Source organism: Chanodichthys erythropterus, chromosome 11, assembly GCF_024489055.1.
Source record: "Chanodichthys erythropterus isolate Z2021 chromosome 11, ASM2448905v1, whole genome shotgun sequence".
NCBI classification, from domain to species: Eukaryota; Metazoa; Chordata; class Actinopteri; order Cypriniformes; family Xenocyprididae; genus Chanodichthys; species Chanodichthys erythropterus.
In genome coordinates, this window is record NC_090231.1 from 14570158 (window position 1) to 14588543 (window position 18386).

General features: G+C 35.8%; 1 protein-coding gene across 2 annotated transcripts in view; it reads right to left on the reverse strand.

The window, feature by feature from the left end:
• Window positions 1-18386, reverse strand: part of LOC137031141 (protein phosphatase 3 catalytic subunit alpha) — a 128765-nt gene that overhangs the window by 33729 nt on the left and 76650 nt on the right. For both annotated transcript variants that reach the window (XM_067401814.1, XM_067401813.1), the window contains exons 3-7: window positions 8610-8734; window positions 6348-6459; window positions 5809-5954; window positions 3612-3751; window positions 465-542 (exon numbers count right to left, since the gene is read on the reverse strand). In XM_067401814.1, coding sequence (XP_067257915.1) covers window positions 465-542; window positions 3612-3751; window positions 5809-5954; window positions 6348-6459; window positions 8610-8734 — 601 coding nt within the window. The remainder of the gene's footprint in view (window positions 1-464; window positions 543-3611; window positions 3752-5808; window positions 5955-6347; window positions 6460-8609; window positions 8735-18386) is intronic.

Sequence of the window (18386 nt, forward strand, 5' to 3'; positions counted from 1 at the left end):
TGATAATCAATGAACATGCTGAAAGCTCTAACAGTCTGACTCAACAAAATTGGTCAGCAAGACCAAAGCAGACAGAGCCATTCTCAGCTGGAAAGTTAGGCGGGTCCCATAATACAGTGCTTTAAGGTCTATTAAAAGCATTTTCATCAGGTAAAAACTACAACAACTAACAAAACTGCTTTGTTAGCGCTGGATGGCAACATAAAAAATAATCTGTGGGCAATATGCATCAATCTCAGCGTTAATGTTGTGTGTTGTGAGAGAACACCAACAAGTTCATCTTCCTTTTATAGTCAATATGTTCATTCGATTATCACAGCAGAGCATAATCTCATTCAGGTGACCATAATTAACTAATTCATATAAAAGAACATTTAAAAATGCAATGTTTGCGTTTCTCCTGTCTCTCAAATTTAGTTGCTAAACCAGTTGCTACTTAAAAAATGCTTTTGTGCCAGACTTACCCAGCATCCTGTGCTTCATGGGCTCGGATGATAGATAATAAGTTGTTGTGTTGCAGAAAGTCACACACAGCAGGATAACTACAAGAATGAGGAAAGAGAAAATAAGTTATAAAATACAGCATGAAGGGAAATGGATTTGGTTACTAGTTTTAGTGCTGGGGTCCAATTTCATTTAATAATGTTCAAGAACACTGACACACTACTGTCACAGGAAGGAAATTTAAAAGTACTATATGTGTTTAAAGGATGTACATGTAAAAAATTTGCATAACCCCTTCCTATAATTAACCTCCTCCCTCAATGAGCAACAAAACTGTAGGATTCCTTTTATTTAAATGTATGTTTATGAATACTGATCTAATTATAATGAATACTGTGCATAATTATTAACCAGGCTTTCTTTTACAGGAAAAATTGGCCAAAAAATTGATTTAACTCCTACTGAAAAGTAAAAAATTATGAAATACACATTAAAGGGTTAGTTTACCCAAAACTGAAAATTCTGTCATTTATTACTCACCCTCATGCCGTTCCACACCAGTAAGAACTTTGTTAATCTTCGGAACACAAAGTAAGATATTTTAGTTGAAATCCGATAACTCCGTGAGGCCTCCATAGGGAGCAATGGACACTTCCTCTCTCAAGATCCATTAATGTACTAAAAACATATTTAAATTGGTTCATGTGAGTACAGTGGTTATAATATTAATATTAAAAAGTGACGAGAATATTTTTGTAGCGCAAAAAAACAAACAAAATAACGACTTATTTAGTGATGGCCGATTTCAAAACACTGCTTCAGGAAGCAGCAGAGCACAGATGAATCAGTGTATCGAATCATGATTTAGATCGTGTGTCAAACTGCCAACGGCTGAAATCACATGACTTTGTCGCTCCGAACAGCAGATTCGACACTGATTCATCTGTGCTCCGAAGCTTCATGAAGCAGTGTTTTGAAATCACTAAATAAGTCATTATTTTGTTTTTTTTTTGGCAATCCAAAAATATTCTCGTCGCTTTATAATATTAATATTGAACCACTGTACTCACATGAACTGATTTAAATATGTTTTTAGTACCTTTATGGATCTCGAGGAAGTGTCCAAGTGAATGGAAGTGTCCATTCCTCCCTATGCAGGCCTCACCGAGCCATCGGATTTCACCAAAAATATCTTAATTTGTGTTCTGAAGATTAACGAAGCTCTTATGGCTGTGGAACGGCATGAGGATTAAGTAATAAATGAAAGAATTTTAATTTTTGGGTGAACTAACCCTTTAAGGATTCAATAATATAGAAATTGCAAACTTAAGGTGTGACCATTAGACAAGAGATGCTCAATGAAGAGAAGATTTTAACTGCAAAAGACTAAGAATTAAGGTGAAGAAATAGGTGTGAAACTATAAGTCTGCAGAGAACCGGACATCTTGTACTTCTGGAGAATTGCAGTTTTGGAAAATGGTGCGACTGGAGACTAAGAATTCAGTTAGAAACCACCAGAAACTCTTTAAAGGGTTAGTTCACCCAAAAATGAAAATTCTGTCATCATTTACCCTCAAGTTGTTCCAAACCTGTATAAGTTTCTGTGTTCTGTTGTACACAAAGGAAGATATTTGGAAGAATGTTTGTAACCAAGCAGATCTCGCCCTCCATTAACTACCGTAGTAGGAAATTAAAAAAAAAAAAAAAAAAAAAATAGGGGGTGAGATCTGCTTGGTTACAAACATTCTTCCAAATATCTTGCTTCTCACTCAGACCACAGACCAGTCATCTATTACGGGTACCCAGATCTAGACTGCAATGCAGGGGGGACAGAGCCTAGGTAGTAGCTGGCCCAAAATTGTGGAACAATTTTCCTTTATCTATCAAAACAGCACCCACAGTGAGTTCAAAAGTCTTTTGAAAAACTATCTGTTTTCTTGTGCGTTTAACGTCTTGTGCATGTTTATTTTAAATTTTTGGTGATGGACATAGGTAACTTTGTACAGCACTTTGGTCAACCAAGGTTGTTTTAAATGTGCTTTATAAATGTAATAAACTTTAAACTTTCTTTGTGTATAGCAGAACACAGAAATGTATACAGGTTTGGAACAACTTGAGAGAAAGACAGAATTTTCATTTTTGGGTGAACTATCTCTTTAAAGTCTTTTGCAGCTGACATGCATCTTTTCTTCTCAATGAGCATTTCACTGTCCAATCGTCATGCCTTAATTTTAAAATTTCTATAGTACTGCATCCTGCTCATGGGCATTTCATAAATTGACTTTTCAGAGCGAGTTAAATTTTTTTTTTGGCCAACTTTACTCGTAAAAATAATATAATCTGATCATCTTATCAACTTGCCTAAATATTATGTACATTCATTAATAAAACATATATATTTATTAATAAACTGCCAATGTATGCCGACGATTTAAAAAACATACAGGATAACATATTTTTCAAACATCTGTTGTCAGTTGATGTGTGGACATCAGATGTAACAGATAAACTTGCCATTCTTCTCTTGCATTTACTGCTTGCAATATCTTTTCTATTGCCAACTAAAGGTCATATCAAGCTTCCAAGTCCCATTTACACCTACCGAAACTATGTAGCCTATTCAAAATCTTAGCTCATTATCTGCTACAATAACTATTTTTCTATCAACAGAGACAGTGATATTTCCATCAGCCCTTGTGTTGGCGAAGTTGCTCGATAACTGAATTCACACAGCCAGTTTCATTCTGCTGCCATTCTATAGCAGGCAGGCACATGACATTTTCTCCTTATTGAGGCAAAGCCAACACACAACATAAATCATCTTTATATAACAATCACCAGAGAATCAAACAATACAGCACCACTGGATAATGGTTCTTTCATGCTCATAGACCCATGTATGCCATTTCTATTTTGTGATACGGAGGGTTTCAAAAAGATGTAGAGGAGGAAGGAAATATTTGAATAAACCCAATCTTTTTAATCTACACCAGTCTACTGGCATGTGTCAGTTCACTAATATATCTCATTATGCAATATTCTCACATAAAACACTGCAAGAATTATTACAATAAATCTCATGTCTAGGAATGCATAGTGTTTATATGTTAAAACATATATTTCTTGTGAGGTGCTTTCTGGTTTCCTCTTTGATGTGCTTTTGATACCTGTAGAAATAGGAGCAGCCTCTCACTGTGTTGTGTGTGAAATGTTCCTGGGTCTTCTCGTTGCCAAAGTCCTCTAGCGGGTCCGACCAAAGCAAGTCACACATTGGTCCATATGCGGGAGGCTCTTTGAATCTGTCTAACTGGAAAGGGTAAATACACTATATACTACAGAGTACTCCCAAGTTAGATAAAGCATCATTATTAACAGAAAACAAACAAATAGAGCAACCTACTAAAAATCAGCTTTTTGTGTGATATTTTAAATCCATTTAAAGGGTTAGTTCACCCAAAAATGAAAATTGTGTAATTTATTTCTCACCGTCATGTCGTTCTACACCCATAAGGCCTTCGTTCATCTTCGGAACACAAATTAAGATATTTTTGATAAAATCCAATGGCTCACTGAGGCCTGCATTGCCAGCAATAACACTCCCTTTTTCAATGCCCAAAAGCTACTAAAGATATATTAAAAACAGTTCATGTGAGTACAGTGGTTCCACCTTAATATTACAAAGTGACGAGAATACATTTTGTTTGCCAAAAAACAAAACAAAACAAAATAGTGACTTCAACAATATCAAAGCTTTACGAATCGTTTGTTTCGAATCAGTGGTTTGGTGTGTGTATCAAACTGCCAAAGTCACGTGAACTATTGAAATTTCGAAACACTTATGATGTAATGAAGCCTGGTTTACTGAAATCACATGATTTTGGTGTTCCGAACCACTGATTTGAAACAAAAGATTCTTAAAGCTTTGAAGCTTCATGAAGCAGTGTTTTGAAATCGCCCATCACTAGATATTGTTGAATAAAGTCATTACTTAGTTTTTTTTTTGGCGCACAAAAAGTATTCTCGTCACTTTATAATATTAAGGTTGAATTACTGTACTCACATAAACTGTTTAAATATGTTTTAGTACCTTTCTGGGAATTAGGGAAAAAATTATCTTGCTGGCAACGCAGGCCTCACTGAGCATTCGGATTTTATCAAAAATATCTTAATTTGTGTTCTGAAGATAAACGAAGGTCTTACAGGTGTGGAACGACATAAGGGTGAGTAATTAATGACAGAATTTTCATTTTTGGATGAACTAACCCTTTAAATTCATGTTGAGAGAAGTAAACAAAACTATTTTTAGCATAAAATTTGCTTATCAATCTCATGTGCAATTTACAGAAATACAGTATGCATATTATAGACCTTTTTTAAAGTAATATGGCCACATAAGAAAAGATTGGCATTTTGCTAGATTAAAGAGTCTAAAACACATTTTACCCCAGTTTTATCTGATTTATGCTTTAAAGATATACTAAAGAGGTATTTGCTGTTGGACTAAGCCTAGCACACTGCCAATTACTGCCAATGCAATGTTAATGTTTTATATTTATATGTTGCGTCCTTTTTGATAACATCTTGGACATTCAATAAAAGATTCCACTGCATTTAAAGGAATCTAGATGAACTACATGATTAGTGGGTCAATAAATCTAAATCCTCCTCAGATTAAACCCAAACTGAATTAAGAGCTCAGTGTAGATAAGAACTGAATTGGTTAAGGACTTCCCCCTAATCATCAGAGCCTTTGATCTCAGCTAAGATAGCAGCTGGGCTTTGACTAAATCACCTCGTATTTTTGTAATTCCTTTTCTAATAGCATTTTTTTTTTTTTCTTAGCAGGGGAGTGAAAAGGGAAATGTACAAATTTTGCTCCTATAGATAAAAGTCATATTTAAGAGAAAGAAACACAAAATAATGGCTTTGGAAATAAGGACATTTAATGGAGAGAAGGACAGTGACTTAGGAAAGTTACTTTAGAGAGGTAGGGAGCACTAACATGATCATTTTGAAAGCTTTTTCTGTAGAGGAAACAGATTATCAGAATCGGAATTTCTACATTACAGTCAGTGATGAAAAGAACAAATACCAGATTCATCATTTGTGCTCTGAACTGCAAGACCCTAAATATAATGTTTTCAAAAATGGCCTTTTTTGTGGAAGTGAACAAGGTCTACAATGAGAGTTAATACTGTTAAAGTCCCTTTTCAGTGAACTAACAAGTAGGAATGTTTTTTTTTTTCTTTTTTTCACTTTACTTACAATAACATGTAGCACTCTAAAGCACTGGTGTTAATGGAATAATAAATCAAAGGCTGGTTCATTAAACAGGGGAATGACACTAGTTTGTTGTATACATACTTTCCTGATGTCATCAAGGTTTGTGATTTCAGGGGACAGTCCTCCGTGCACACACAGGAATTGCTGGTTCATGAGCGCTGCCAGGGGAAGACAGTCAAAAGCATCCATACACGCATCATACACCCGCTCCGAATACTTAATTCTACCTGTCAGGGGATGAAGGAGAATGAGACGGAGGGAAAAGAAATTGACTGTCAGCTAAACCAAACATTAACTCACACTCTCACTCTTATATGGTAAGTCTTAAAAAGGTCATCCAAACACTTTCATTAGACCCAAACCCACCAATAGTTTTTACATGTGTAAACATTAAGATTTCTGACTTCAAATACTGAGCCAGGAAGTGGCTTTACTTCTAACTAGAAATGCCAGAAAATAGATGGTGGTATATGATCTGTGATCAGAACTAGCTGCCTTTTTTTTTTTTTTTTTTTTTTTTTTTTAATGGATGACAGTTTACTTAAGTTTTATATCTGGCAAAATGCAACAGGCAAAGTTTTATGTACTATGGTTAATGGTGATGTGGCAGTCATACTTACATTCCTGTTTAAAAGTGAAATACTCAGTTAAATGTCTACATTCGTGGTTCCCACGCAGCAAAAACAGTGTTTTGGGGTAAAGTATTTTTAAGGCCCATAGGTACAGCACACACTGTGGAAACAAAAAAACAAGAGTAAAATACAATGATTAGATTTAGAAAGTATATATGTAACCTCTCCGGTGTGGGAGTCGGACGCTCTAACGAGGAGGCTAAAGGCTGCAACCTCTAGCGTCAGTCGCTAGAGCATCTCTTGAGATCAGACGAGTGAGGTTTACTCACACAGCAACTACTAGCTGGCCTCCGTTACATATATACAACTGGGGGTAACCATGGCAATTTCAGTTAGGACCTCATTTAGGACAAATCTATTACAGAATGAAATTTCTTAAAGGGATAGTTCACCCAAAAATGAAAATTTGATGTTTATCTGCTTACCCCCAGTGCATCCAAGATGTAGAGGACTTTTTTTCTTTAGTCGAACGCAAATTATGATTTTTAACTGCAACCGCTGCCGTCTGTCAGTCAAAAAATAGCAGTGATTGGGAACTTGAACAATAAGAGTCGAAAAAACTTCCATAAACAAATCCAAATTAAACCCTGCGGCTCGTGACGGCACATGGATGTCCTAAGACACGAAGCGATCGGTTTGTGCGAGAAACTGAACAGTATTTATATAATTTTTTACCTCTAATACGCCACTATGTCCAACTTCGTTCAGCTTCTGGTTAGTGAGGTCTGATCGCGCTCTGACAACGGAAGTGATGTCTCGCGCTCATTGAAGTATATGGGCGAGACATCACTTCCGTCATCACAACGCGTTTTTTGACCTCACTAACAGGAAGCTGAATGAAGTTGGACATAGTGGTGTATTAGAGGTAAAAATTATATAAATAATGTTTGGTTTCTTGCACAAACCGATCGTTTCGTGTCTTAGGATATTAATGTGTCGTCACGAGCCGCAGGTTTTAATTTTGATTTGTCTAAGCAAGTTTTATTTACTGTTATAGTTGAAGTTCCCATCTACTGCTATTATTTGACTGACAGACGGCAGCGGTTGCAGTTAAAAATCATAATTTGCGTTCGACTGAAGAAAAAAAGTCACCTACATCTTCGATGCACTGGGGGTAAGCAGATAAACATCAAATTTTCATTTTTGGGTGAACTATCCCTTTAAAAGATTAGTTCACTTTCTAATGAAGAAAGTGTGAAAAACTGGTGTCACGTCAGTTACGTAAGTTGAATAGTGAAGGCGTATGACGTCACGTAAGCTTTTTGAACTGCGAGTGTTTTACACTTTCTTCGTAAGTTGAATATGAAAGGCGGTCTGGCGGAAGCTAGATATTTTACTTCATAACTTGTTAAATATGGATATTTTTCTTACACAAACGCATCGCTTCGCTTCAGCAGGACTTTATTGATGGATGGATGGATGGATGGATGGATGGATGGATGGATGGAGACACTTTCTTCAGCTCATACTCGTTTGGTAACACTGACTGCCATTATAACACTCGGATGCGTCAGGATATTTATTAATAGTTCTCTGATTGTGTTCATCAGAAAGAAGAAAGTATTATACACCTAGGATAGTTTGAGGGTGAATAAAGCTTGGGGTTATTTTCATTTGAAAGTGAACTAATCCTTTAAGTGCATAATCTTAAATATGGAGAGGAAAAGGGTATTACAGAAGCATTCTAACTCAACAACAACAACAACAACAAAAATCCTAAAAACGATCTTAACTTTAGAATAACCTCATTGGTGTCCTAATTTCAAAATTATTTGAAAGCCAACTGTAAAAATCACATAACAACAGCCCTGTCTGAGAATGGTGTCACAATTATTTAAGATACAAGACAAAGAACACAAAAAATTACGGACTTCCATGTAATATAGTGATAGGTTTGCCTTTTCTATCAAGCTTATCAAAACTTCTCTTTCTGCAGCACCTAATTAAAAGCACACCATTTTTGTTTCTCCATTTTAATCTCTAGAGTTTACATCACAGCAGCTGCTTGTGGATAAGAATCCAAAATCAGGTTAAGATTTGCTTCTGTAATACGAATTTGTGAAAAATCCAAAATTAACTTGTTAAGTCTTAACTTAAGACTTAAGATAGAAAGTTTCTGTCATACGCCCCTGAAGCAGATTAAAATCTGAAAACAACTGGACAGATTTGGGTCAATGTTTTTTAATCTATTAAAAATGAATAGAAAGTATGAAGTGCATTATTAGTGTTCAGATAATAGCAGTGACTTACTTCAATACTGAAATATCCTCTGTCCACATAATCACCCAGGAAAAGGTATCGTGTGCTGGCTGGAGACCCTCCTACTTCAAAAAGCTTCATCAAGTCAAAGAACTGCCCATGAATGTCTCCACAAACTAGAGGAAACACACAAAAACAGTTATTCTCTGTGCATTTCTATTATTATTAGTGTTATTTCATCATCATTAGTGCTGTGCTGACACAATTATGTACATATTATAAGGTGTCTGTATGTTAGTCTACAACATTAGCTGGGGAAAAAAAAAATCATACAGATTTGAGCACAATATCACCAACCCTTACAGGACTGTGCACATTACTAAACATTTTCATCCAGTGTCAGGTCTTGTCAGCAGCAGAAATCCATCCTGATTCTGAACAACACTGCTGCAGGCTTTTTAAATAAAATGTGTCACCTGGCCTCCTGTTGTATGAATAATAAATAAATATGTACTGTGTGGGCTGAAAGACAGCTTTGTGTAAAAACATGTGTGCTGGCCCCTGGTAATATATCCACTAACATAGTTTTTGACATCCTAATAGATCAGGTGGAGAGAGGAGAAAGAGTTGCTGGTGTGAGCTCTGAAAACAGGAAAAAGAAAGTTCAAATCCCTTCTGGGGACCTCGCTTTGACCACTGCTGCTCTGCCCTAAAGCAAGGCAATAACACTTCATCTTATCCAGCAGTGACTGTGTTTGTGTGCCCCATGCACTCAGACCACTTTCACTATAAACTCATGCTGGGGGGAAACAAAAAAAGACAAAAACAGATCTGCTATGCACCTGTCCACAGCATTGGAAAGAGGAATTATTTTACAATGTTTGTATTTAAAGGGTTAGTTCACCCAAAAATAAAAATTATGTCATTAATTACTCACCGTCATGTCATTCCACACCCATAAGACCTTCGGTCATCTTCGGAACACAAGTTAAGATATTTTTGATAAAATCCGATGGCTCAGTGAGGCCTGCATTGCCAGCAACAACACTCCCTTTTTTAATGCACAGAAAGCTACTAAAAACATAATTAAAACAGTTCATGTGAGTACAGTGGTTTAACTTAAATAATATAAATCGCCGAGAATACTTTTTGTGCGCCAAAAATAACAAAATAGTGACTTTATTCAACAATATCTAGTGATGGGCGATTTCAAAACACTGCTTCATGAAGTTTCAAAGCTTTATGAATCTTTTGTTTCGATTCAGTGGTTCGGAGCACCAAAATTACATGATTTCAGTAAACGAGGCTTCGTTACGTCATAAGTGTTTTGAAAAGTCAATAGCTCACGACTTTGACAGTTTGATAAGCGCAAAAGTTTTATAATATTAAGGTTGAACCACTGTACTCACATGAATTGTTTTAAATATGTTTTTAGTAGCTTTCTGGGCATTGAAAAAGGGAGTGTTATTGCTGGCGATGCAGGCCTTACTAAGCCATCAGATTTTATCAAAAATATCTTAATTTTTGTTCCGAAGATGAACAAAGGTCTTACAGGTGTGGAACGACATGAGGGTGAGTAATTAATGACAGAATTTTAATTTTTTGGTGAACGAACCCTTATATGTTTTATAAGGGTTTTATAAGGGTTTAACCCTTATAAAATATGTTTTATCTAAATATCTAAAAGTATAAAAACATGTTAATATATATACATATTGAACTATTACTACTATTATTAACAACTGCTACATGGAGGATAAAACAAATACTGTATGAGGAAAGTAAATGAATGAGGAAAATGGGCAAAAAGACCTTGTAATCTGATCCAAACAATAATACAGTTTATGTGATATTTTAAAGTTATAAGTTATGTCATCAATATCAATATAATACATGATAATGAACAGTAAAGATATCATTTGGTTTTAAATATAGTATTGCTTGTATGACTTTTCTGCATCAATTTCCAGGTGTTTCTTTAAGATGTATTCTTCACTGTGGCAATCATTTATGCCTATAAAATTACATGTGTGAAATCAGCCTCAAGACAATAGCATACAACAGCAGCACATGACTGTGACTGACGTAACATACTGTCACAGAGAGACACTGAGATATAATTTCTCCATGGTAACGGAGCAGAAATCTGGGTTCTGTTACAGTGTCAATTTGGAATGCAAATGTTATTTAGAAAACTGTCTCTCCCCTTCATACAACCAATCAGCATTTTCACTCTTCTTGTCAAAATGTCCATATCAAATTACTAGAGCTCAGTCTCCAGATACAGGCTCCATCAACACTTTGCTCTTCTGATTACACTAGGACCAGTGCTGAAGTTGCTTTGTTTGCATGTCAATTTAACAGCAATATTAGTCATTCCTTCTTTATTTCTTATTCATAGGAATGTAATGAATTCTATAAAGAGCGCTTCCTCAATTATGCCTAATGTCATTTGCTTGAGCATGTAAATTCATGACTCATTCACCATGGATCTTGCATTTAAAGTATTTCATGCTACTGCAATCTACTGAGAGCTTATGCGGGCTTTCTGGCAACTCATACAAACAGAGTTATTATGATATTATGTACCCCAAGATCAATTTTTTTTCTTTCATTTTTTCAATGAGCACCACTACTACAGTAGCTGACTAGCTGTATTTTGTCCAGGTGTTGGAATATTTGTTTTTTTTCCAATGGGGTCTTACTTTTTGGTATCAAATTAGGCCAATCTATGTTTTATGGAACTGACTTAAAGAGAAAAAAAGAAAAAGAAAAAGGAGAAGGCTAACTTGTAAGACTAGTCTTGGCAGTTTATGCAACCAGTGCCAGTTGCATAAGCATAGCCAATATGTTAAGATTGTGCCTTAAGTACTAGTATGACCAACTAGTGATTAGTCAAGGGCAATTAGCGTTACTTTTTGGTTTCAAATTATACCATTCTACATTTTTATGTACTTGACTTAAAACAGTTATGAACAGTCTTAAAAAAAAAAAATGTTATGACTAACTTGTAAGACTAGTCTTAGCAGTTTATGCAACCAGCCAGACTGGCATTGGTTTTGACAGATACCCAAGGTTGTATTATCAATATCGGTTTCAGACTTTGAAAAAGGAGCAATCTCTAGTAAATATTATCCATTCATAATCATTTGTCTGGGATAATTTACTACTACTACTACTACTACTACTACTACTACATACACTTGTTTGTTTTCGTGAATTATGGGGATATTCTATAGGCGTAATGGTTTTTATACTGTACAAACCATATTTTCTATCACCCTACACCAACCCTACCTAAACCTACCCATCACAGGAAACTGTGCACATTTGTGACCCGTCACGGAAACCAGGGACACAAGTCGGCAGCACAACTACTGAGCAAACTGAGAAAGAAGCGTTTTTTTTTTTTTTTTTCAAAAGATTTTAGTTTTTTTGCAGAATCTGTTAGTTGAGATCATGAAGAAGCATCTCCGTGTTTTACATAGCAGTATTGGTATATTTAAAAGCGTACATTTTGAGGTTGAAATCGGCTTGTTTTTCTGGGATTCTATCTTGCAGTAGGGGCGTGTCATTGTCTGTGTGTATTCATACTGGATAGGCCGGCTTTTGTTTCTGTTGTTATTGCCGCCGCCCTCCAAGGAAAGCGTGGCTACTTATTTATGCAACGCTCTGGCCGGCTCTAGCTGATATCAAAATTTAATGAAGATGGACCGAGCTGAACCATGGCCATTACACCGAAAATGTTTTGAAGTACAACATACGGCTGGATTCTTTAGCTGCGGAAAAAGAGTGGCAGGACATGCAAATTATTGGACATTTAGAGGCAAACAGATGCATAGTGCAAACTTTGCAGATGGTTACATCCACAAAGAAGACCCTGACAAAGAGAAAGTGTGCCCGAACAACTTATTTCATTGGAGGCCCTTATGGGGTGAGTTTCCATAAACATCAAAGTTTGTCATTTTGTGTTCATTCTAAGAATACGAAGGCTACACGTTATCTCATGTGTCTATTGTTATTAGCTAGCTCAGGACTGTCGTTTTATTTGTAATCGTTAGCATCGTATCACTTGCCAGAAACCCCCATTACTATGATGGGCTTTTAGATGGTAACGTTAGCATGTTAATTTGAATAACGCTTCAACTGCTTGAATTGACTGGTGTGAATGACTTAGCTCATGTAAATCTTACTATTCTTGAATTGAATGTGACGCTAATAATTTTAGCCAGTTACTACTTCTTAACAAGGATTTACTAATGTAATAGTAAATGTATCAGATTAAATTCCAACATAAGTAAAAGTATAAAGTATCCGTAGCCGTAAAATGTGCTTTATAAGTCAAAAGTAAAAGTATTGAAGAGTTTAATGTACAGGATTTTTTTAATTCTTTGACTCAAAACAGGTCTTACCACTAACTGAGGTCTAAATCAGGACTATATGGTTATCACAGAATCCTGTTCAAAAAGTCCTAATGTCAAAAAAGATAAATTACTGACATTTACAATGCACATTATCCTTTATTATTAATAGTATGCGGTCCGATTTTTCCCATTGCGTCTGTCGTTGCTTTGCAACCATGCAGCTTTACAGGGGGTATGACTTATCTAAATGAGATGTAAATCAGCCCTTTTGTCACTCCCAGCAGGTGAGAACAGGCGAGAACTGCAAAATCGTTAGAGGTCATTTTCTGGGCTTAAAGCTTTTTTGAGTGCCTACATTCAAATGGCCACAACTTCTCCAAATATTATCAGAATATTTCAATATATCAAATATTCCATGTGTTACACATCGTTGGAAAGCTTGGAGACTACACTTTCAGAATCTGTGAATAACTCAAAATGCCCCAGAACCGACTTGTCCCTACTTTCCGTGACTGGTCACATGTTTACTTGTTGTGTGTATGATATCGGTTTTATGCATATTTTATGATAAGAACCAATGGTTAACGTAAAACAACCTATACCAAGTTTGGTGTCTACGAGTTTGTATTTTGAAGATTTAAATGATTGTGCATATGATATATTGATACCTGTGGAAAATATCAGTATTACAAGAATCTTAGTTTCTTCAAAACAACTCAGCCAGTTTAAGCATGCTCAAAAGACAAGAGCCATAAACTCCCCCACAAAGGAAGTTCCAGCTACAGAAATTCCACGTTGCTCATTGGTCAGGTCCACCTGAAGAGGTGTGGCTCCTCCCAGACCTTAAGCACAACTCCACCTCTCTCTTGCTTCAAATTAACAGCTTAAGTTGTTTCATATTTCTTCATCCAACGCAGAAGATATTGACTACAACTTCGGACCAAATCATCAAGGATTTCTCCTCAGCCTGCAAATACGATGCTCCTCAACCTAAAGGCATTTTGCAAGTATCGTACATTTGAACACTAAACAGCGATTTAGTACTAATTTGTGAAACAACTTTGTTAGGTGCTTTATTACTGAGAAAACTGATGGTCTTTTCCAGATTGTTTTTGACTTTTTCCCATAGCACCATTTCCTGTCCCACTTCCCGTTCAACTCTGTCATTGCTCATTTTTACCCATGTATGTGTGAGTTATTTGTGTGTATGTTACGTGTTTGTTAGTTATGTGTTTGTGATTTAGTTGATTAAAACTTGAAAATAACAATTTGATCACAGCTACGTGCTAAGAAAGCGTTATTTCTCTGTCTTGAAAAGTTGATACACGATCAATGCTGAGTGTTCGCTGGCCAAACAGGTTAATTGATTGTTATATTAATTTTATCACATTAAATTATTTTATTAACTGATATTTATTAACCGATTTGTTTTGAGCTAATGTGCTGCATTAAATGGAACACTACCAAATTTTACTTTGTATTGTAGCACAGAGGATGCACGGACCACATTTATTCCCCAACCATGATCGCAAACAATACGGTCAAGAATCATGTTTGGATTTATTACAGTTCATCACAGAGAAGGTTCGCTCGCAGATTTAGTAGTAGCAAATTGCATAGGTGGCCCTGTGAAGGAACACAGACTGGCTGTATGACACTTTCATTTGAACAAAATTTCACAAATAACATCGCTAAACATACATGTTTGTCGGTGTCGTCAGATTGAGAAGATTAAGTAAAACACTGGGCAGAAAATGTATCCTTTAAAGAGAAAAGACCCGTTTGGGAGATTTGTTCTCATGACATCTGGCAACCCCAAGCAGGAAAGATAGTGGAAGGTTGTTAATGCAAGATAATGGAAATTTCTATAAAATAAAAAAAAAATAAAAAATGTTTTCAGAACAAATAATTAGAGGGATATATATCGCAACATTTTTTTTTTAGTTAATCAAGAAAAGAACAAATCTATCATAAATAAAATACAATTAATCATACAGCCCTACTAATTCTTAAAGGATTAGTTCGACCAACGCATACTGCCATTATAAAGCTCGGATGCGTCAGTATATTTATTAATATTCCTACGATTGTGTTCATCAGAAAGAAGAAAGTCATATATACCTGGGATGACTTGAGGGTGAGTAAAGCTTGGGGTAATTTTCATTTGAAATTGAACTAATCCTTTAAAAGGTGCAATATGTAATATTTTTGCCGTAAAATATCCAAAAACCACTAGGCCAGTGTTAATTATTTTGTTCACTTGAGTACTTACAATATCTCATATGTTTCCAACTATTTGTAAAGCATGAGAAAATAGCAATTTTAACCAAGGCTCCGGGATGTGTGAGGAGTCTCCTGTCAATTGCGTCATACCCGCGTTACCCTCGATTTTATTTTGTAGAAACCATGGAAACACCAAAGACGCTTTAATATATTACATGTTTTAATAGACAAGGGAATAACTTTTTCGATACATTTATAGACAGAAAATGAATTGTTATATAGCTCAACACGTTTAGTCTTATTGTTTAAATCTAATTTTCTTGTTTTTTTGCGAGTACCATGCTTTACCATGCCTCAGAGAAAAACACTATTTTGTCAAGTAGCTAACATAGAATAATCAGATGCATCTTTATTTTTAGTAACAGTAATACAGACTTTTCTCCATCATGCAATATGTTTTCCAATTAATCGCATGCCATTTATCAACACAAGCCATCCAGTATTTAATATGATATTCTAAAATCGATCTCACTGCAGTGTGCAACAAGTGTCTCACAGCAGCCACCGAGTGAACACACAGAGTAACGTTATAACATCATTTTCAACACTCTCAAATGTATCTAATATGACCGGAAAAGCAGAAGCGGCGCCGGCGACTGTGTCATAATAAAAGTTCAGCTGCTCGTGAGGCGTGTTGCGCAATCGCTCTAGCGGCCTCGTTCAGCTCTCTCAACACTCGGTCTTCCCGACTCCAATCCCTATTCTTTTGCACAGTCCGTTGAGATGAAGACCACATGTCCCAAGATTCTGCTCTAAAACTTGGCGTCATCAAGCTACGCCTTTGTTTTGAATAGGCCTCTAGTGACCTCTAGCGGACAAAATTATTACATACTGCACTTTTAAGAAAAAAAACAAAAAAACAATTCCGACACATACTGTCATCGATATTGCTTTCCTCCATGGTTAGACTCCTGAGCTCAATATATATATATATATATATTTTATGTTTTAATGTTTCTGAATAATGAGAGAAGGAAAAAAAGGAAATAATGAAACTGGGGCACAAGAGACCTCAGCCATGACATATGCTGTCATTTAAATACAAATTGGTCACTTGGTGAAGATTTTTAAACTTTAATCCACAAAGTTATTTAACCGCACACAAGCAAATGTCTGTGTGCATGTGTGTTGCTTTCCCCTGTGACCAGGAGAGTAGAACAGTCAAATGTCTTGTTGAATCGTCCAATTAGCATCTGTTGAAGAGACTGCGGCAGGAAGCAATTAGGAAGACTTATGAGACTCCAGAGACTATCTGTAGTGAATCTGCATTCTTCAGACTGGCTGGCCGTAAACATGCCCTTTAACAGAAAGACTCTTTTAAAGAGGCTTGATGTCAGCAAATAGTGACTCACACATCTGAAGAAAATTCTGTGAAATTTAGTTAAGGTGCAGTCATTCACATGATAACGCATTTAATCAATTTTTGTCAGTTAAAATGTTCAGACACAACAACAAGTGTGGCATTGCTTGTGCATATATGTAATGCGACAGTGTCTGGAAATGTAAATATGTCTACTCTATTTGTCAAACAAAAAACGATAAAATATTTTTGTTCAAAACAGTTATTATATAGGGTACAATCGTAGAGGGAAACCTTTGATTTAAATATTTATTGTGTCAATAGTTAAGCCATTAACATAATCAGTACAGAGAATTAAAGGTGCCCTAGAACTTTTTTTTTACAAGATGTAATATAAGTCTAAGGTGTCCCCTGAATGTGTCTGAAGTTTCAGCTCAAAATACCCCATAGATTTTTTTTTATTCATTTTTTTAACTGCCGATTGTAAGGCATATTTAGAAACGAGCCGATTTCAGGTTGCGGCCCCTTTAAATTGCACGGTCTCCACCCCCTCCTGAGCTCTCGACTCTGTCACAGCATAAACAAAGTTTACACAGCTAATATAACCCTCAAAATGGATCTTTACAAAGTGTTCGGCATACTGAATGCATGCATCGGATTGTGTGAGTATTGTATTTATCTGGGTGTTTACATTTGATATTGAATGAGTTTGAGGCTATGCTTTGTGGCTAACTGGCTAACACTACACTGTTGGAGATTTATAAAGAATGAAGTTGTGTTTATGCATTATACAGACTGCAAGTGTTTAATAATGAAAATAGCGATGACTCTTGTCTCCGTGAAAACAGTAAGAAACGATGGTAACTTTAACCACATTGAACAGTACATTAACAACATGCTAACAAAACATTTAGAAAGACAGTTTACAAATATTACTAAAAATATCATGTTATCATGGATCATGTCAGTTATTATTGCTCCATCTGCCATTTTTCGCTGTTTTCCTTGCTTGCTTACCTAGTCTGATTATTCAGCAGTGCACATCTAGATGTTCTGCCCTTGTGTAATACTAACTACCCTTGTGTTATACCTCAATCATGGGCTGGCATGATGCAAATATTGGGGCGTATACCCCGACTGTTACGTAACAGTCTGTGTTATGTTGAGATTCGCCTGTTTTCCGGAGGTCTTTTAAACAAATGAGATTTATATAAGAAGGAGGAAACAATGGAGTTTGAAACTCACTGTATGTCATTTCCATGTACTGAACTCTTGTTATTTAACTATGCCAATATAAATTCAATTTTTAATTCTAGGGCACCTTTAATGTTTACTTTTTTTTAAGTTTGAAGTTTTTTCAAACCAACATCAAATTCTTACTTTCTCTTATAAATACACTGCAAGGCCAAAACACATTACCTCACTCAAGATGTTTGATCTCTTACCCAATAGCAGTCAAACCAGTGGTTACCATCACCATGGAAACATTGCTTATTGGCATGGAAACAGTCAACCAATGAAGTTCACCAAAGCAGTGCAACTTTTTGCATTCATGCTTTCACATGATCTCCGTACTGCTGTTTAGAAAGCCTGCAGTGGAGTTTTTATAATACTTTATATAAGAATGCACGGATAGTACAAAACAAGCTTATCCATAAACTCACTCAAAAAGACTGAAATGGCTAGGATCCAGCTGTAAATGAGCTGTTTTGTACAGATAAAAATTGTTATTCATCCCATAGTAGAGGTAATATCCTGGCATCAATGTTTCACCCTGAATTGTTTTGTCTGGTTAAAGCAAAGAAAAGCAAAATGCAGACATATGTGCATTCTTGTATTAGTCTGGTAAAAGTGTAATGTTAAAGTGTAATGTTAAAAGTG